Source organism: Diuraphis noxia, unplaced genomic scaffold (assembly GCF_037042655.1).
Source record: "Diuraphis noxia isolate RWA-SAM2 unplaced genomic scaffold, SU_Dnox_SAM2 contig0001, whole genome shotgun sequence".
Taxonomy (NCBI): Eukaryota; Metazoa; Arthropoda; class Insecta; order Hemiptera; family Aphididae; genus Diuraphis; species Diuraphis noxia.
The window spans coordinates 55,998,723-56,022,369 of record NW_028301711.1 but is presented as its reverse complement, the minus strand read 5'-3'; the positions used below and the strand labels follow the sequence as shown (position 1 = coordinate 56,022,369).

The window sequence follows — 23,647 nt, the reverse complement described above, 5'->3', positions numbered from 1 at the left end:
AACTCCGCGTATAGAGTGATCCATGTAACGCACTAAATTGATTTTCTATAGGCTAATTATTAATTATGGTCTAAATTTTGTGGCGAAATATTACAAAGACTGCAGTGCGTATTTTTTGACACGGTGACGAATTTAAAAAAAAAAGTAACGAAATAGGTAAATCTTATATCACATCGATTAGAAAATATAGATAGAGACAGACGTCACGACGAGGCACAGCCTGTATAATATTACATTATAATCTAGTTTAATTGGGTATAACTTATAACTTATAATGTTTTACTAAATGGTAATAATTATTTAAATGTCCACTCGTATCCATGATTGTCGGTCGACAGTCAGACCGTGTAAGCCACGGGTTAATATTTTTTCGTTATTAGTTGTCACCGATTATGACCGCCATAGTTTCGTGTGAAATTATTTCAAAAACTGTGTATCTACCGTCGATTTTCGATCACACACGCACAAAATCGACAATAATCACGACCGCCGTGATATCGAACATAATATAACCATAGCGGTATAAAAAAAAAATTAATATTCTAACAAATCATGATCATCGAAAGAACCCGTTGGATGGCCGACTGATAACGATCTGTCGCCAATCGCATTAACGAAAAACAAAAATCGTTGATATCTCCATTTAACCCACGACGGATCTTGGGCATAAATTAACACAACATATCTGTGTAAATTACAATAATTTATACGATATTTTTTTTTGCTTCTGTTTTTAATCATTTTGGTCCGAAATCACTGCAGTATTTAAGCCGACCGCGTATGATGAGAATGTTGGTCAATTTGGCCGAACCGTTGTACGGAGGAGGTAACGTATAATATGATGTTTGTGATATCACTTATAAAATCTAATATGTCTTAGGTATAATTAAATACAGCTATCAGGTTTCAATATTATTAAATAGTGTATTATGCGTGTGTGGAACTTGACGTGTAAATAATATCAATGATCCAGATTTCTGAAAGTTCGCTTCAAATATTATGGACATTAGTCCATATAACAATTTTATATGATACGGTATGACATCGGTCACGTGACTCACGTGTTTTACGAATTACAATAATATTAACGCCCGATTTAGGATATGCATCAACGACTTCTAAACAAACCATGAACTGACGATAAACCATGACAATACGTACTTGGTATTATTTTACCCAAATCTTATTCGGATTTTCTGAACCTAGCTGTTTAATAATATCATACTATATATTTGAAAATTCCTAAATTAGAACAATGCTTAGTAAATAATATTATATAGAACACGTTATTCATTCCCACCATGCCTTACTCGAAGCTCCTGAATCTTTTGGAAATGGTCGGAAAATTTGGTCAGAAGTGGTTGTAGGTAGGTAATAGAAGTCGTTTTGCTGCTACACTGAAATTCTGCAATGTCACCGACACGAAAACGGTTGGTTATAGGTCAAGATGCACGATTGAAATGTCGTCGTTATATCGAAGTGAAAAACGAATAAAAAAAATAGTCCGATAACAAAGTGATTGAAAATTTTAAGGACGTGAAGACACAGGCTTCGATCAATGTTTCACAATATTGACAATATTTTTGTTCGTACCGTTCGTCACGACCAAAGGTGGTATTTCATAATTGTATTCAGTATTCTTTCGTGTTTAGTGTACACTGTACAGCGTTGACGTTTGCGTGGATTTTTATCGTGTTAACACAAAATATGACAACCTAACGAAATTGTACTCTTGATGAATAACAAAAAAAAAAAAAAAAAACTATCTATTTAAAAAACATTAAATATCTGATTGGTAATTTCTGCAAATAAAAATTATAATAAAATATAAAAATTATACAAATGAAACAAAATAGGTACATGGTACAATAAATTTAAACATTCAATTTGAATAGTATTGTTAAACTTTTCAATACGAACGTTAACGTAAATATCAGATATCCTAATTAAGAATACAAAATACTGGACTCTTTTCCAAATAAAGCGATGGAAATTACACGATTAATACCGATTACACGAAGCATGGTGCTAGCTGAGTATCGCCTCCAAAAATATGGTCGATGGGCGACTACTTTCCGAACACCTCCTCGCCGCGTGCCGCTTAATTCATGACAATATTCGATCGAACCGTTTTAGTGTCATTAAGTTGTCCCATTGAATATACAGTGAAACCTCTTTTAACGGATATCTCTCAATAGCGGGCACCTTCAAATAACGGAAAGAATTTTCAGAACCGCGAAATGTGTACTCATTGTATTTCCCCTCTTAATAGCGGACAATTCCAAACAGCGGACGACATTTAAGCAACCGAAAATATTCAATATTTAGAGGTTTTACTGTAGAGATCAGGTGGCCAAACATTCGATCGCGATCAATAGGTCGGTCTTGGACGATTTCAAAGTCAATATCCTTCGTTAAAACTTATTATTATAAATTTACACGGATTAACCTATTTGTGTGAAATTTAATGTTCTCGTATGCAATTTATAAAAGCTGTTGAGGTATAATGTTAATTTATTTTGAAATTAATGTGAAACACTTATTTTTAGATAACTTTACACTTAAGTTGTAATAGTTGAATAGATTAAATTAACTGTAATTAATTACAAAAAATGTATAGGTAATATATTTGATTATTTATAATCATTAAACAATAATAACACATACCGGCCATGTAAATGGTTTCCATAATTCTATTGAGTTATCACCAACATCCACTAACGTTGGTTCCCCAACAGGCAGAGCGATTTGTGGGGTCCCTACCAGGGTCGCAGAGGAAACCATTATAAAAACCAACGGATGAAAAACTATGAATCGACCTTTTAGGAGGAGAATAGCAGCGTCGGTTTTGCTTCTGATAGGGTCCCGATACCCCAAAGCATTAAATTACTTTTTAATACTTTGCAAAACAATTTCGATTTTAATCAAAAAATAATTTATTACTTTAAAATTAAATTTTGTTAATATAGTTAAAAAATTAAAACATGTGGTCAAATGAGTACCGTACGTTTTGCTACAGTAGGTATCGAGTGGTTCACTAAACATAGGTATGCGTTAAATTTGAATTTAATGATGTATCATTAATATTCATTATGCATTAAAAAACGATTATAAGCAAGGGTGGTCTATCAGCCTAAAAGTAGTATATATTTTCATGATAGAATTTATTTTAAAATTAGTACAATAAAGTTGGCTTTATACATTTTTATATTATGTTGGGGGGGGGGGGGCTGGCAAAATATTGTATTTCCGATCTCCCTTTAATATTTTCGATATTACTCAAATAATAGTGACATAAAAATTCTAAGAACTAAATAGTTTTTAGTGCTTGATTGTGCAGACGTGATACGCTAAACATTTTTTGGGAATTTCTACTCTGAAGATTTTCACTTCACCACCCACTGAACGGAAAAAGGTCTCTTTTCATCAAAAACTCAACTTTCGGTGCAGAGTGTAGCTAACATAAAAAATGAAAATAATCTACTCAGTAGTCAGGTTCTTATGCATAATATTGTTGATATAAATTACAATTATTGATTTTTGTAATAAACTATTTCGGGATTTTACTGAATTAGTTTGCTACCAAGTGCTAAGTGTTTAAATGCAACAAAAATAACAATAATGCCCGACAATTATTGTAAAATTGCATATAATTTTTTTAGAATATAGACTGATCACTAGTCACTAACGAATAAAATATTTAAATATAGGTACCTACTAAAATAATGTTTTAATATTTAATTACCTAGCTAGTTTAATATTAAATATTACAACAAATTATTAAGAATTTTAACCTATAATGCCTTTTAACACTGAGTAATAACAAAGAGTATTTGAGAAAATTAATAAAATTACATAATGAATCATCAGCTGGTATTTATTTTGAATTGACAATTTTAAAACGATACTAATTTTCTTGTATGAATGATTGAACCAAATTTATTGAAATATTCAATATCATATTTTCCACCTGGTTAGAATGCACTTTGAAAATTCAAATAGTTTTTCTCTAGAAAACATAACATTTTATAGGTATACCTACAGAATACAATAAAAATATAACAACCAATTCAATATTTAAGACACATATTATGTCATTATTGGTTCATAAAAGTTTTTTTTAACTTAAATATAAGATAAAAATGGTTGCATATTTTATACTATGACCTTCATTTATTCAATGAATTATTAATAAAAATGATTTGAGGAAATCGGATTTCTTAGCCATCAAATTATTATGCGTAGTAGCATTTATAATTGCTAATCCATTTTTTTCCAAAAATTGCCAAAATCGTATCCATAGGTAAACAGTGTTTTATAAATTGTACAATTTTTACACTATCATAATGACTGAAATAGTATTATATCACGTTTTACTTAATTGAACGTAGTTCAACCCCACACACGTGTAAATAATGTGTATAGTCTAATAATAATAATAATTTTAATAATACATCACAAAATACATAAGTATGTATTACCACAACTTACTAGTTCGTGATATGAGGAGTATAATGTAGGAGCCCTTCTCATAAAAAAAATATTTATGCCCACCACTTATAATTATGTATTCTAACCAATACCTATAATATATTTAAATATTCAAGTGCGCGAATTTTTTTTTACACTTTTAAATCATTCTTCAAATTCTTTTCAGAATTCTAGTACTGATTATAGCTGATATTATTCAGAAAAATCTTCTGAATCTGTACCCACAAGATATCGAATCGAATCGAATATTTACAGCTACAGTATACAATAGGTACAAGCCACGAATTAATCTACGGTGGATGACTTGATAGTAATTTAAAATATATTTAAATAGCAGTAGGTTAGGTGAGATGGGTATTAACCCAAAGGTTGTAAAGTGAAATATTGTACCTGCTCTAACAATATATTCACTGAAAAATCCATTATAGACCAAAAGTTTTCAATGAGCCCCTTGAGAATTTGTAAACTAAGTGACTATTAATTCTGCCACCGGAAATACTTAAGAGATTATCATCACCCACGGTTCGAAAGTTGAAGGAAAAAAATCAACTCGTTACAAGCGCTTTGTTGCTTACGGTTACGAATATAATAACAACAATAAAGAGACACCCACTCGAGACTCCAGCTTAAAATATAATACAGGTATTGGCTCTATCGGCCTTCTATATCATTATATAATGAAAGTGAAATTAATACAAGTCTTCGATGTCCCTTTGTTATGTCCCAGTAGACAATATTTATCGCATAAAATAAATTGTTTATTTATGTGCACTTTCTATGCCATGAAATATGTTCAGGTTCATGATTTGTTTTCTTCCTGAAATATTTTTCAGGTAACTTAAAAATTTATCTTCTAGCATAGGGGTGGAGAAGCATCAGATCCCAGTATATTTTCACTTGTGCAGTTTGATGCTTATCGTAACAGCTCACATTATTATGAGCGAGTAGACTGAATAGTGTGCAGTATATTATAGTTATAAAGTATGTGCCACTTCATCATTGTGTATACACTATATCTACATACTATAAATACAATTTAAAATGTAACACGATAGTTAAAGAGTATGCAATAAATATTTCGTTTGAAGTCTTCGTTTCAATGATATTGTAATAATATGTTTGGCCGATATTCGTCGAGGACTTGAGGCACCAGTGTAGTCGTGTGTTTTTTATTATCATGATGATATGTAACAATACATAGTTCTTTGTTAAAGTGTAATGTTTTTGTTTTGGATATCAATTTCATAATATCACATAATAATTTCGATTTAAAGCGTATATTTTCACAGTTGTGCAGGTACTGTAGGTACATACGTGTCGAACGTCATATTTTAAAATGAAATATTTCCTTTGTAACTCTGAAATTTTCGTATCGTGTTAAAATGGAACGCATGGTATTAGTATTTGTTTACTACTAACTTCGGTGACATCGTTGTATATTTCATAATTTACTTAAAATACAGAGATATAATACGCTATATTTCTATATTTTTTCAATATTATTATTCTAAAATTATTGCGTCGGTAATTTGGAAGAAATGTTACTATTTTGGTGGTTTACGGTATTAAATTTCACTACCTATAACAACTCACTATCCAATGTATCCTGGGGAACACTGCTCAAAGCGTTATCACTTGAGCTCAAAAGAACACGCATAGAATCTTTAAGCATACCTGCAATGAGTTATAAAAATCACCTGTAATACACGCCAAAAGACACCTAAGACACTCTGAGACACATATTTATTTAATTATTTATTAAAATGAAATGGCCTGTGTCCTTTCATTATAATTACAGTACATACAAATTTACATAATATAACAAAACAATTTACGATAAGATTGCGCCGACATTTAACTTGTATAAAATAGTGTAAGTTGTTAATTTTATTTAAAAGGCGAAGGATGGGTCCGAATCAGCAATGGACATTAAACGCCTTCTGGGTTCATTTGATATATAGTTAGTTTGTGGTTGATAGTGGGACGGTAAAGAGGAAAAATGCCGAACGGTTCATTGAGGAACTTTAAAATGGATTAAAACTAGAGATAATATTAAGTTTGTACGTGTGCCTGCTTTCTAATAGATACAATATTTTATACTGATTATTGCTTGTTAACTTTAAATGGGTACAAAAAAAAAAAAAACTATTCACGAGACATGAGATAGCTTCCATAGAATGTTGCAAAGTAATAATTATTGACTTTTTAGGAAATTAAGATTATAAGTGATTATTATTCTACTGATTTATAATAAATTGCAACATAATAAGAAAAAAATGTGTCATATTATGGTAATCACAATTTTTTTTTTGTTTATGCAATAACTGTGGACACAGAAGAGTAGTTTGATGTTATATGTACACTCATATAAATCGGTCGTTATTTCACTGTAGGTTTCATACGTTTACAGTAAATATAATATAATAGTTATACAAACCACAAGTCAGCACCTAATAGATTCGAAAAAAAAAATAATAAATAATAGCTCTATAAGCAGCTAAAATATGCGTGCCAATATAATATGAGGTCGCGGGCCTAATTACTATAATATACGGATTTTAAATACGCAAATGTTTACCTTCCTCGGGGGTCTCAAATGGCGGCGATGCGTTGACGTTTGAAACGCATGTGAAGGTAGGTACCTACCTTGTTATCCAATCATACATAATATTATAATGATAAGTTATTGTTATTTCCTGTTTTATAGCAATTATAATTTGCGCCGTTAGTATTCATAACTTTGTGAGTCATAAAAAATTAAATAATAATAAATAATAAGTAGGTGCTACAAGTACCGAATGGATTACCATGGCTGATTACTACTACAATAATATAAGCTATATTATAAATATTAAATTATTAAAATATAAAATATTAGTAGGTTAAACACACGTAAATAATGAGATTCATTTGACTACAATTAATTGTAATAAAATTTTCTACTAGACAACTGAAAAAATGGCATTTTAATACTTAAGACATTGATTTGTCAAAGAAATAGGTATTTAGGTACAATACTAAATATATAACTTTTGGGATTGTAAAAAATATTTCATTTAAAAAACATGAAAATTGACTCAAAAGGTTAGAAAAGCTTGTTAAATGAACTAATCCTTATTATAATAAAATTAAGAGATTTATTTTTTTCCTTCAAAATTAAATATTTCCCTTTTAGTAAATTCGCTTTTTCTTCAAAATTAAAAAAAGAGCCAATATCCTTTTACTAAAATGTTAAATATTTGCCAATTCACTTCTCCAATAATCAAAATAGCGTACCGATATAATCATAACTACTGTTGTCTTAAGCTCTGTTTGTTAAAAATTCACTACATTAATATTTCTTTTACTTTATGTTAGTTATTAGGTATTATATTTTAAATTGATTAAGTTCTTTCGTTGTGTTTTCTTGGCATGATTTTTATTCGCTTAGGTGTTAGTTATCACATATTATAATTTTAGGAATATTTCGAAACGGATTGCATATCGCTTTAAAAAATGTACACATAAATAATAATAACCAATAAAAGCTCACACACAAGCGTAGCTGTGGTGGCTTTAAAATGCTGTTGTTTTGGAGGAGCCAGAAAATTGAGTCTTGTATTGTACCACCATCGTGACAGTCTGTGTTGACAATATAATCTGAAAATAAGTTAAGATAAGCATATAGGAACCAATAGGTTCTAGAAATTATTATTTTTTAAAAGTTATTAAAATGGGTGCCTTCAATTTACCCCTATTCTACAAACGTATAAATTGGTTTCTGTTGTGATTAAAATTGTACTTAAAAAGTTTTATAATTTTTTTTCAGAAAAGTATATCGTAGCCAATAAAAATGTCTAGGGAAATTGGTAAAGTTATAATTTTGATAGAAAATGATTATTGCCATGTAGGAAAATGTTACTCGTGATTATATCTACCTAAAATCTACTTATATAAATGGTCGTTGTGAATTATTATTTTCAACTATTATTGTTTTCTAACAGAATTCTGATATCGATCAATCGACAAATACTAATCGAAAATCTTTAGTCCAAAGTATTGTATAATATGGTATTATACCTATATATTTTAGAGTCTATAGATGGGTACCTACTTACTTTTAATGTGCGGTCTGCAATCACGCCACACGTAGGTATATATTGTACTACACTGGGTTTAAACATGTATGGTGTATGTGCTATGCTTATAACGTTATAACGAAATATATTTTATTGTAGATGTAACAAATGGTGTACCTAGGTAATCTAAATTACTCTTAACGATTATTATAGATCGAACTTAACCCTCATTGTAGTAGTCAGTGGCGAAGCCAAGATTTTGTAAGGGGGGGGGGAGGGTAAGTGTAAATTAAACTTATTTTTTACAGTTTTCGTTAGGTTTGTTTCTTAATTGAATTATTCAAGATAATAATTATAGTTATTATACTTATAGCTAAAACAATCAACAGGTTTCTTGTTACACGCAGAATCTAAAATACATAAATTATACATATATACCTATCCTTAAATTATAAGCATCAAATACATAATCTAGAACCAAATCAAAACATATTTAAATAATTTTTCATGCAAACCTTTTTAACTGCTAAATCAGTAACCCAATATACATAGAAACAATAATATTAGTGAAAATATTGTTTTCAGAATTTATCAAATTTAGGACATTCTTACTCTGTTAAAAAAAAAAAAAAAAAAAACACTAGTTAGTCCCATATAATATCAAATTTATCAATAGTACTTAGATAAATTCTTAATCTTAGCTATACAAGTTTTTAATTGCACTAATAAAATCATTAATTTAATTAATATAATGCGATATAATGATAAAATAATCTTGTAATTTTTGCCAAACGCTAAGCAAATAGGTTATTTTAATTAAACATAATAAAGTAGTAGTTACTTACAGTTTTAGTAATTTTAGTGGTAATATCTTCATCATCTTCAGTAGAAAGTTTGGGTTTGTCTTTATCAGTGTTAGCCTAAAATATAATACCCGACATACTTACAATTTCATGATACTTTCCTATAATGAATATATTATTTGTTGTACAAATAATAGAATTAAGTATTAATTAACTCACCACATCAATTTTTGACGATGATTGAGATACTGCTGCACTTGTTTTTTTACATTAGAAATTTATCCATGACGGTAATAGTAGAATAATAATGTAATATGAAATTATGAATTGACAAATTAAAATTTGAATGTAAATCTTTAATCTTGGTAAATTCGTAAATTCGTAATTACAAATTTATATTTTTTTACTACTTATCACAATATCACACAACCAAAAATAATAGATAACAAAAGTAGCATTTTTGAATATCACGATATAAATTTATTATGAGCTAACCTTATTTTTACCAAGTATTGTGATTATACATTGCAATCAGTCTTAATCGTAGTCATAATTCACCACCACAAATAATATCTTTAGTCGTGGATAACCATAATGTCTTTGAAAACCCGTGACATAAAAAAGATAATATTTTTATTAGTATTATCAATCAGGTTTCTGGATAGGTTCTCAGAGTATTCAGAAATGTTTTGCTTTTATGTCTTATATATTTTTAGATAGTAGGTACTAGAATTAATGAAATGTACAATAATATAAATATGTGGCTTGGCGAAGCGCGGTCGTACGCTCAATCTACGGAAACGCACTGAGCGTACGTACCGGCCGCAGTTGCTAGCTCCCGGATGGGTGACCACCCGGGATTTTAGCAACATATCCTTGCCACAGAAACACAAACACGTGTTACAACCCTACCCACTTAAAAACCTACAAATATACAAAAATAACCCCTACCGTACCACCTCACACCCATTGGCCTGTTGACGGGGGTTCCCCTTAATAAAAAAACGCCAGTGGTAGTAGTTGCAAAATCGTCTTATAACGGGCGTAGCCTATTCCCCAAAAATGACTGTTCCCGTGTCGCCCAAATTTTGTTTTTAGACGATTGCCGTTTCGCCCAAAGTAGTTTAGACCAATTTAAAATTAAGTTGACAATAGTTCAGTCAAATATTATATTTTAGAGAACGTTATAAAACCTATAGTAATAAAATTACGGTAATTGAGTTAAGAAATATCGTTTATAAATGATAATAGGTATATAAAATCGATAGCAGATAAAAAATCCAGTCGTTATCGAATTTAATTCGATCAAAATCTATAAATCGCACCGAAAAAATTATACCTATGAATTTATGAATGCGCTACATCATCACCGTAGCTTATCTTATCTAATATAAAAGGTACATAACCATACAACAAATTACATACTTAAAACTTATAAAAGTAATGAACAAAAAAGATGATCAGATTTGATCGTAGTGCGTTTAGTGACATCGACGTGTAAACATATCACGAATTTTATTAAAATTTCTGGATAACGCTAAATGATACTCAAATATTATAATCATTGCCAACTTAATTTTAAATTGGTCTACACTACTCTGGGCGAAACGGAAATCATAAAAAAATAAAATTTGGACGAAATGGGTACCCGGACGAAACGGAGAGCATCATTTTTGTGCGAAACAGGTCCCGCCCCTTATAACTAGCAATAATTTAGGTAGGTAGAACGACAACCTAACCATACGAGGTTTAATGTGGCCTAATAGTTCATATGTTATTTAAAAACAGTTTCATTGGGCGATGTTTGCGAAAAATTCAAACTTACGATAAGCCATAATGATAAAAACAATAGGTATGTATATAATTTTTTAAATTGCGAATTTAAAAAATTTAATATGTGCATAAATATATAACAATATACTTTAAAAGTTTCAAGTATCCAAAGATATTGTTATTATTAAATTAAAACAAATTACCTATGACTAATTATTGTTATTTTTTTTTTTAATAACACCAAATTTCATATTTATTTTTACATAAAATATCTATAAAAAAATTACTGTGTATACAAATGTTTACAATTGTTGGTCACAATTTGAAACACTTATGAAAATTTTTTTTACAAATTTGTAATCCTATACAAAAAAAAATCTCAATACATTTTTAATTACAAAATAATTTGCACATTTTTAATTTGATAAATTACATTTCGTTAAAATTTCATCATGAAATTTTGAAAAAAATTTTCTATATAATTTTATAGTTTTAAACTCCTATAATAATAACGTAAGGGAGTTTGCTTTAAATTTTCAAGTTTATTTACCACATGAAAAAACATTTATCAACATCTATAGAAAAAAATGTAAAATGTAAAATGTCTGTAAAAGGTCAAAAAGGTTGGAAATATTTTAAAAATGTTATTATATAATTTAGAATATGAGGAAATAAACATTTGCTGAATGTTTCAAGTATCTACAGTTTTTTTTTTTTTTGAATTAACACTAAATAATAAAACCGTTTGATATGAATTTATTCGAATAGGGACAAATTAACGTTTATAATCATTTTTGACGTATAATAATAAATACAAATAGCTTATTAATTTTATTTACTAATTTATACATAATATATATATATATATTTTTGATGTCCAATTGTCCGCCCATACAGCCACGTCCAAACGGATACGTCCAAATAGTTACGTCCATTTGTGCTAGATCGGAATTTGTTATTTTACGGGTGCATGTCCAATGTCGAAAATGTTTGAATTTCAAACGCTTATAAAAAATGCATTCAAATTTCGGTTTTTTTTTTTTTTGTCAAAGGTACGACTACTTATGAGGAATCTCGTATTGTAAAAGTAGAAAATTTTAATGATTATTTTAAATGAAAATAATTTGCACATTTTCATGGCTTTTTATGCTCACAAAAAATGTTTAAAAAGTGTTTTAATAACGACTAATGAGGAATATTGTGTTTAATTTAAAATTTTTAGACGGAACTCCCTTTTTTTTATCAAAAAAAAAAAACTTATTCAAATTAAAAATGTCTCTGTACATATGGCTCAAAAACATTTTAAGAGTTTTAATATTAATATTATATTATGTATAGAAACTGTGATATAAGCTGTAAGTTACAATTTCATATTTCTACTCTTATTGTTTTTGACTTATACCAAAATACTGAAGCATTATTTCAACTACTATTATTGTGTATACAAAAATAAAAATAATTTAAAAAATGTGCATAATTTTGTTTGTTTGTTTTAACACATCTTTTTTCATTATGCTAATGTGTGTAACGCTTTATTTATTTACGTTAAACGCGAATCAACAAGAAACTTCTTAGCAAACTGTAGCATGTTACTACTAGTTATAATTTCTCTGCACTATACCCTAAAATATATCTATGATTTTTCAATTATTATAGAAGCGAAAATAACCAATCTTATTAACACGATGATACAATACGTGCATCGGCAAAGACGATCTATGCGTTAAACAAATTTAAAAAATCATGAATAATTTTATGTTTTTCAGTTTATCTGCAGATGACAGAGCTTATTAGTTATAAGTAGATAAACCTAACGTTGTATTTAACATTTAATTAGAAATATATGCACATGAGATGTGAACGAAAGTGAAATCAGAAGTGGCATATTTTGAATAAATATTGAAAAGTTTAATATACCTCATAATATTACTTACCTAATTAGAAATTGTAAATCAATTACTTCACTATAGTGTATATTGTATAATAAACATACTTGTGGTATTATACTACTATACATATAAAATATTTAAATAAACATGTTGCTATAAAAGATGCATTCGACTTATTTTAGTAAGTATAAGCTATATGTTAGTAGACTTTTTGTCTTTTAATAAATTATGGGAGACATTGTAATAACAATTTCCACAATACAAAAATTGGCTTTTGGTTCAGACACATGTAGCTCAGATCAGATAATACGTACCACGTATGTTGTTTGTGAGTTTTTATTCATTTTTACACGATATAAGTAAGTATATCAATCTGCATGTGTTCGTGATAAACTCTAGTTTCTCGTTACTCATTAATTCATTATATTATTTTGACCTTTGTGGATAAGAGACATTTATATTAATCCAGCTTTATGTTTTGATATACAAGTAGTATATTATATCGTAAACACTACTCAACATAAGTATTATCATTATTTTAATCTATTTTATATGCAGATTCTTCATACGCATAGTTACATATTAATATAGTTACCTACCCAAGGTGATTTTTTCAACCTTGCATTATAAACTTATAACCATATTATTTTTCTGTCACATTATGTGTTTTTGAAAACATTATAATTGTTTGCGGTGCGTAATAATTATTTGAAGTAGGTACTTAATCAGTGATAATGTTTTTATAATTGAAACTTTCATTTTGGATTTTAACCTCCCAGTTTTATACTGAAAATGTGTGTAAAATAGTTAATATTATATTTAATTTTATGAATGTTTTGATTGATACAATAATTGTATTAAATAATTTAAGAAAAATATTGAACTCACGGTGGATTAATTTATATACTATAATAATACAAATTGTATGGAATGTAGTATAAGAAGATATTTCTTGTACAGCCTATTAATGTGCGTGAAGTTGCTCACCCACTTTGTCGTATCAAACCTTCACCAATAGTTTGGAACTAATTTAGAACTAATTGGAACCTAGTTTTCAAAATTAGTTTTCCCAGAAGAAGTTCGAGGTTCCAAATCTCGAAAACTAGGTTCCAATTAGTTCTAAATTAGTTTCAAAATATTGGTGATAAGGTTCCAGGTTGATGCGATAAATTAGGTGGAGGGGCCAACTCCATGTACGTCATCTATTACAGTAGGTGCAGTTTCAAGAGTTATCATTTGCCATCACAATCTTTATTTCCAAGTTTAAGAAAAAAATACACTATCATGTATTGTCTCTGTCTTACAAACGTATAAAATGGCAAAAACTGTTTTACACCGGGAAATTATACTTTCTTAGTGTTTATAGTGGAATTCTGGAATTACTAAATTACACAACGCGTATAAAAGAACTCTACTTGTATCGAATTTTTTTTTTATGATAGTTTTTATCAATCACTTTTACTAAATAAATAAAAAATCTAATGATTTCAAACTGATAACTTTAATATTATTTATGTTGGCCAAAAAATAAAAACTCTACGACACAGATATTATTATTCTCTATGCGTTATAGAATGTTGATAATTATTCTATAAATACAGAAGAAGTATAGTTATTCTTCACCAAAAGTTTTTTCTATGTTGTAGATTTATAAGACGGAGAAAAGTAGGCGTGTAGCGTCCTATAAAAACGAAATTAAAAAAAAACGTTGTGCATCAAACGTATAGAGTCATATTGTATATTCTGTTTTTAATTTACAATTTAAAAGTCAATAAAATGAAATAAAATAATTAAAAGTAACTTTTATTTACATTAACTATTGATTTATAAAATAGAAAAATTTGAGATTGAAAAGTATTAATATCTTACGTTAAAGACTGCCAGTTATAATACCTAACCTATACGCTATAGACTTGATAATATTTACATAAAATCATGCATCTATACAGTAGGTAATGTAGATATATTGTACCTATAATGTAACATATTATTAGTGTATTATAACAAATAAATTCGTTTAGATTAAAATGGCGACAGTCTGATTTTCAGACAAACAAAATCATTTTCCCTTCTTCTGATATTTGTATAGCCGCTATACACTTACACCGATGGCTTCTAAATTGTATTCTTTTGCTTAAAATTGATTTTGCCACCAGTTTATGTATAATATTCATTAGCAACATATACAATACACAGTTCAATATAATATGTCATAGATGACAAAACTATAATATTGTAATATGGGGTCCAGGTGAACAGTTGCCGTGATGGACTTTATTATTATAGGTCGGTTGATTATTATACAACGATGAACGTTGATTTGTCAATCGTTACACGCCCGCCAAGTCAACAAGAAAAATCGTTATTTTCAACAACACAGTATTTTACTTTCAATTAATTATTAAAATCGATGCCTTTGCAATCGGAAATCTGATAATAAATTGCAATTTATTAATAAATCGTCGCTGTAGGTACTTACAACTCGTTAATTAGAGACTTTAGTTACCACCACGACCACATAGCCTGTAGGTAATCGTGACGAAAACCAACACTGGAATATCTTTTAAAATGTAAATACTAAGAGCGCATATATTATTATAATGTACCTAACGTTTCAGCGCTGGGAAAACAATTCTATATTCAAAATCATTTGGTTTATTTCACTAGAAATATTAAAACGAGATCGTGTGTTGGTAGTTAAAATGTAAGGATAATTATTTAACGAAGGTTTAGGCTTAAGGTGTATACTCAAACGATATTTTAGTGTTAACAATACAATTCAACCGCTCTAAATCAGAAATGATTTGCTGAAACCGTAATTGCTGTTGGCAAATTAACAATTTAAAGTAGCTACAAGACGTGTTGAATAATATATTTTGTTCAAATTTGTTGTGATTTATAATACCAAAATATAACTCGAAATTATTAATATACGAGTATAATGCACTGTCTCGTGTTTATGATTTCAATTAGTAACATTATATTTTGGTAAATATTTTAAGTAGGTTAGTGGAGAGTAGTATAATGAGCTGCTGCAGATTCGGTTATTATATATTCATATGGGGTACCTATGCCTATACTGACCTATAATGTATTCTACCACTAAAAGTACTTCCAAAAGGGGGATGTGTTAATAAACGAATTCTGAGTGACAGTAACTAGTCATTATCTGCACCAACCAGTACTTAAAATTGTCGTTATTTTTATGTCAACTTATATGAATGTTTAAAGTATAAGATTATTACGATTAATTTTTGCACGTTTTGAAATTTTTATAATATTAATATACTACCTATATTAATAACTGCTATGTATTTTATAATAAAATCATTTTTACTCAACGAATAAGACGTTAAAATCTTTCACTTTAATTTGTGTTAAAAAAATCACATTAATTGCTTTAAATAATCATTTGTTTTTTAATTTGTATCCTACATTTTTATCATATCTTTAAATTATATTGTAGTATAAAATATTCTTATTATACCTTTGTGTATAGATTGTATATTCTCTAATAAAAAAAAATATATATCTTTAAATGACATATTTAAAAAATTAAAATATTAGTTATTGGTTGAATTAACTTATGTTGAATTTATTCATCAAAGTTTACCTATAAAATCTGTAGAATAGTTTGAAAAATCATATACAATTATTTTATAAAACCCATTGCTTTATGATGACATATTAACATCGCTTAACCCTGAACCCAATCTATTAAATGGTTTAAGCTAATATGGATCATAGCATGTGAATTAAACTGATAACTTTTCTTATAAATTAATAAGAAGATTATAAATACAACCAAAGTCTACCTATTAGTCAATACTAACAAAGTTTACGCTGAATTTGATAGTAATTTTTGAAACATTTATTAATAATTAATAATCACAAAAACAATCTTGCAGTATTCGATAATTAAATTTTATTGCATTGCACCAAATTCTCAATTAACGCCCGTTAATTGTGAAGATAATCATGGTAATAATAACAGGTTTTGATATAGATACATTTTTTTTATTAAAACGTACACATAAACATCATACTATTATAAAAAATATTATAAATAGGGTTATTATTTTAACCAATTGATAACTTCAAATATTTTATGAAAATTATGATTTTATTTTTTAATAATTTATGTAATAATATATATTATAATCATGAAGGTAATAATAGTAGATACAGTATATTGTATAACTTTCCGTTTTTCGTAAGAAGTTAAAACTGCTTCATATTTCATTACAGGATATCCATAATAATATAATATTATGTAAAGGTACCTAAATGGTATGTTTGCTGACTTTCGATTTTTAATTTAAATTTATAGTTATTACACTAAGTTATAAATTTCTGATACATTTATTTAAACTATATTTGGTATATACTATATATATTTTTGATTTATTTTTAAAAATTATTTAAATTTTAATAGTTATGTATTAATAAACAATATAATGTTCGTATGTAGTATATACTATTACCTATAACTAAATATAAAGTTTCGTATTAATTAGGTAATGTATATTATATCCAAAGATGCGCCAAATATAATAGGTATCAGTTTACGCAAGGTCGTAGCCAGGAAAATATTTTTGGGGGAGTTAGAGCATAAATGTGATATAATGTACTTATATTATTTAATAAAATATGGAGTTATAAAAATATTATTTAAATTATATGAACCTAAATTTTTTTCAGATTTCAGTAACTAGATTATATTATATTTCTACATCAATTATAATTGATTATACTTTAGTATAGAAGTTACAAATTTAGAAAATAAAAATATATATTGTACAATATAATAGGTACTTAAATGGCCACTCATAGCCAATGCCTCATCATAGCCTTTACCACATAATAGTTTCAAATTCTTGATGCTATTCCATTTCTGGTATAACATCAACTACTGATCTTATTTTAAATTCATTACAATTATTAGACATATTATACTTAGGTATTTATTTGTGTCTTATAATCGAAGTGACACGTTTACGATTACAAGTTTAAAATTTAATAGGTATTTAAAACAATTAAATTTTATTTTATGAAAAAATTATTCGTGAGGGGGGGGGGGAGTAGGTCTTAACCTCTCCCAGCTACGGCCTTTAGTTCATATATTACAAATAAAAATTAATACAAAGTACATTGAATTTGGGTGCTTAAAATTTAAAATAGATGCATTACATTTGTGATAAAAATATAAAATATGTATTTCTAAAACATTGTAAAATACAAAATACTTTCTAATATTTAATTGGATAAGGAGTTTTTATTGTTTAAAAAAAAAAATGTAAAGAGCCTTTTGATTTATTTTTACTCCGCATTTGTCAATTATTATGATATGTCCCAAAGAGTTAGAAACCGCTCTTTTATTAATTGGTTAAATATTCTTAAAAAAAAAAAAAAAAAAAAAAATTATATATTTAAAATTATGGTGATTATTTTTTCTTAAATATAACTTTTTTGGTATTACTTGTCATTGAACATTCATTATAATATATGTTAAATGAATATTATTCAGTTTTACGTGTGCACTCCTCGTGAGTAGACGTACAGTGCCGTAACGACCTGCCTTATCTTTGTAATTAAGCTAATCTACACTGCTGTTATCCAAGTTATATGAATATTTTAATTTACTCAATCTGTCCACCAATTTAATTTAATTACCAATCTAATAGTTTTATAATGAATCCACCAGTGAAATCTTCACTATCTCACAGTCTTATTAAAAATACCAAAAATAACACAAACTCACCAATACACCCAATTAAAATTGTTAAAAGCAATGTCAACTCAAATAATTGGCAAACGCTACCGATTAGATCACCTACCTCTCCAACTTCCCCCAATCCAAAAATACAAAAAACCAACTCTTTTTCAAGCAAAAATCGGTTCTCAGCCCTCGCCACCAACGAAGATTCATATGAAAATTCAAATGAAGTCGAAATGCTATCCCAAGAAATCTCATCCGATCAACCCAAAATACCACCTATATACATAAAAGGCGATATCGATTTCTTCGATTTCTGCAAGAAAATTAAACCGTTCACTGACCCCGACGGGTTTATCACTAAGAGCTCATCATCCGGTTTAAAATTAATGACGTACTCAATTAACGCATATAGACAAATAATCAAATTTCTCGAAAATAATAATATGAACTTCCACACCTACCAAACGAGCGAAGAAGTAGCTTTCCGAGTAGTAATCCGCCACCTACATCATACCACACCAACTGACTACATCAAAGAAGAGCTCCATTCTCTCGGTTTCATCACTCGTTCAATTACAAACTGTCTTCAATACAAAACCAAAAACCCCCTCCCATTATTTTTTGTGGATCTGGAACCTTCTCCATCAAACCATAACATCTACAAAGTCGATTCAATTTGCTATACCAAAATCAAAATCGAAGCACCCTATCCAAAAAAAAAAACCCAGTTCAATGTCTAAGATGCCAAAATTATGGACATATCAGAACTTATTGCCATCACATACCCAGATGCGTAAAATGTGGTGATATTCACCTCTCCTCCGAATGCCAAAAGGACTCAAATACTCCAGCAACATGTGCCCTCTGCTCTGGGGATCACCCAGCATCATACAAAGGCTGTCCCAAATTCAAACTGCTCCAGAAAGGACGATCTTCAATCAAAACCAACAGGCCAACCGAAACCCAAGACACCTCCACAACTTCAATCAAAACCAACATCATTCAAGATAATAACTTTCCCCCACTTTGTCAACCCCAATGGAGCACCTCCCAGTCTACCACAAAACCAAACCTCCCCAATCCCCACTCCCACCCTAAAAAAAAAAATCAAAATCTCACGGAACCCTGTGTAAATCCAAATACCGATTCCGTTACAACCCAATTAACAAATTTCCTAGTCCAATTCCAATCCCTGATAAGCCCCCTTATCGCACTACTCACTAAACTCATTGATACTCTACTAGTTAAATGACAAACTCTTACTCAAACAATTAATTAATAAAATACCCAAGTAGGTAGCTCCATTGGGAGCCCTCCTACATCGTGCCATTTCATGTTATGTAATCCTCATCATCACTATTACTTGTTATGCTTAATTGTATAGTTGTATATTTTCTTATTAAATAAAAAAAAATGAATATTATTATTTACAAATAATCTTATTTTTATTATTGTATAGTCTATTATATAGATATGCACCTTAAGTACATACTTAATTAACCTAATTCACACTTGATAAATATCTATTATATTGTATTAGTTAAAGTCCATGTATTTAAATATACTTAGACACGAAACTCATGAATGACGTACGGAAATAGCTTACATGGTTAAATACTATTTACTCGGACGCTCGATTATGCATGTCAAACTTTTGAGATGTACAATGATAATATTATAAATTATATAAAAGTATAGATTCTATTATTGATGAAAAATTTTTTAAATGAAAACCATTTGGTATTACATAGTTAAATCATATTAACATTACTTGTTCAAATTCTACTTTTTATGTACTGATAATTTTCAAAGAATACAAATTCATTAAATCAGTTATAACCTAAATTATAAATATTTATACTTACAAACAGTTGTTGTGTGGTGACTGGTGAGTGACATTTTTGTTCTATGGACAACGCATATTCATAAATCGATGCTGTTTATTTAGGACTCTGTTCAAATATATATATATATAGTGCCAACAATTTTTTATTTTAAAGGATATTACATTATTTACATTTGTTCAATAAGTTATATAAGTTAAAATATCTCATGAAAAAATTACTTCGTTCCACTGTTAATAGTATCACTATAATATGTTTATATTTCATATGGACATAATTAGTTGTTGTCGCAGGAGGTCTTAACATTAATTGTAATACATGCCATTATGTCTAGAAATTATACCGTTTAATACGATATTTAATTTACAAATTATAGAAAAAAAATAATGTAAAAAAAAAAAATAGCAATTCTGAATTGAATTCGAGTTTGAAAGAGATAAACCACCAAGCATGGATGTATTTATAATATTAATAATACTAATACTAATAATTTATTAGAAAGAGAAAAATTTACAATAAATAATAACGCTCTTTAGAGCAAAGAGTACAGATATATAGAGTGAATAAATGTGAAATAAAGAAATAAATGTTCAACATATAATTATAATAGGTAGAAGATTATGACTGATTACTTAGAATATTTTTTAACTTGCTTGACGGATCAAAAAAAAGTCAAAGTTCTTAATAGAATTTCCATTTATTAAAATTCTATTCATGAGATCATAATGAATATAGTTTTATTTTTTGGGTTGTGTATTAAAAGGTATTTGTAGAACGGAGAGTGTGGGGTGTTACATTAATGTAGAATTTTTTCTAAAAGCTCGGGACAAACAATAATTTTTTTTTTAAATATATCAAGGAAATAAATATCATTATTAAACTACTTATCCACTAGGGATTGAAGATTAAATTGTTTAGCTTATCTAATTAATGGGGTGTTAATCTTCCTTAACTTGTTACACAACATAATATGTAGAAAGCGTTTCTGCATTATCTCGATTTTAGTGACAAGGCCAGATTGATAAGGACTCCATATAATTGAACCATATTCAACTAATGAATGCATTAATTAACAATATAAAGTTTTCAAACAAGTTCGATCTTTAAATTCTTTACAGTTCCGTTTTATTAAGTTAAACATATACGAGTTGATTTATTGCACATGAGTGTAATATGTTAATTAAACGTTAAATCACTAGATAAAATTATACCAAGATCTTTTATATGAGTTATGATGTTTTGCCTATCAGTTTTAATAAATTAATTTAAAGTAATAGGTTTTTTACGTTTAGTGAAGGTTATTTGAGAACATTTTGAGACATTAATATGTAATGTATTGTTTTGACACAAATTTTCAAGTTTCATTAAATAATTTTGTAAATTATAACAATTATCGGTAGAATTAATAGATAAATATAAGTTTAAATCGTCAGCAAATAGTAGAAATTAATTTACAATTGGTAAATACGTACCTATTGAAGATCATTAATAAATATATTAAATAAGATGGTGGGGGGGGGGGTAAATGGCTGTCTTGGGGTACTTCTGAAGTGACATTAATTAAGTCAGATATAGATTTATTTATTTTAACTTGTTGTTTACTTTCTGTTAGATAAGATCTAAACTATGATAACATCGGATCAGTTACTCCCAGTTGTGCTAGTTTCGATATTAGTATACAATGATTTACATTATCGAATACTTTTCTAAGATTGTATACAGCATCTATTTTCTGTTTTTCTTGTACTATGGTTACTAGATTGCTGTAAAAGATTATCAAGTTTGTTATTGTAGATTAGAATTTACAAAAATAATAAATGTTAGATATTACAATATTTAGTGAAGATGTAATTTTGAGTTCAAGGAGTTTCTCGAATATTTTAGATTACACGTTACGTCTAGAGATTGGTCAAAAGTTTTGAATATCACTTCTATTTCCTGATTTAGAGATTGAATAGATGTAACTTATTTTTCAACATGACGAGAAATTACCCGTAGACAAAGATAAAGAAAAAAAGCCTAGTAAAAGCGTATTTACAGTTTAAAAGAAGAATTGTCGGCATTAAATCTGGACCTCTTTTATGTCAAGTTTATGTAAATAAATATCATCAAAAACTTCAAATATAGATATGTGGCAGTGCAAGGACGACAAATCAACAAAATCACTAGTAACGGGTGACATATGACGTGTTAATAAATTTATTGAATTTGAGGATGAGGTAAGTAGATGCAAATGAGGATTTAAAATTATTATTAAGGAATTCCATATTTTAGAGTATTGACCATTTAAGTGCAGATTATTTAGTAAAGAGTTGGAATGTTTTTTTATTTTGAACAAATTTCCAAAAATATCTCAGATTATTTATAAAATTAGATTGTATTCTACCTAATTAAGTATTATATGTAGCATTGTTTTGACAACAATTAATAATAATTATATCTTAATTCTTAATATAGATAATGTTTCTTTATATGTATAATTATTAGTTAATTTATATAATTTATGAAGCTTATTTATTTTTTTTATAATCAAATTACGTTTTTTTTTTTTTAACAATTAAGTGAACATTTTTATTAATTATTTCATAGAATAGATTAGTGGTAGTGTTAATGTCATTAAGGTGATATATAATTGATCAATCGATATTATTTAAATACTTATTGAGAACCGTATAGTCTATATTTTTAAAATAAAGACAAGACCGAAAACACTCATGGCCATTTTTCGAATTAAAATCTAAAATTAGTTGAAGTTCAGGATGATAACGATCTGTAGATACGAGAGTTGTGTTCGGAAACTCTAAAGTTAAATCGTTATTATTAGTAAAAATCAAATCAAGAGTATTGTTGAATACATTATGCACAAGCGTTAACTTGGAATAAGTTGAGGGACGAGAAGCTATCAAAAGTTATATTGGCTTTTTGAGAACGGACACCATTATATTTTAGTCCCAAAGTATTATTATAAAATGTAGTACCAGTAAGATTATAATCACCCGATAATATTATGTATGTGTTAGTGTGGGGATTTGGTAATAACCATTTTATCATATTAGTATGTTCTATATAA

The 23,647-nt window shown here is 28.1% G+C and overlaps 1 protein-coding gene across 1 annotated transcript in view; it reads left to right on the top strand.

Moving 5' to 3' along the window:
• The first annotated feature begins 401 nt into the window (after positions 1-401).
• The window catches only part of LOC107164024 (scavenger receptor class B member 1-like), a 114,678-nt gene continuing 91,432 nt past the window's right edge, over positions 402-23,647 (top strand). Inside the window, exon 1 of the mRNA XM_089218232.1 lies at positions 402-826. Within this exon, the coding sequence (XP_089074358.1) occupies positions 781-826 (46 nt within the window). The 5' untranslated portion in view covers positions 402-780. The remainder of the gene's footprint in view (positions 827-23,647) is intronic.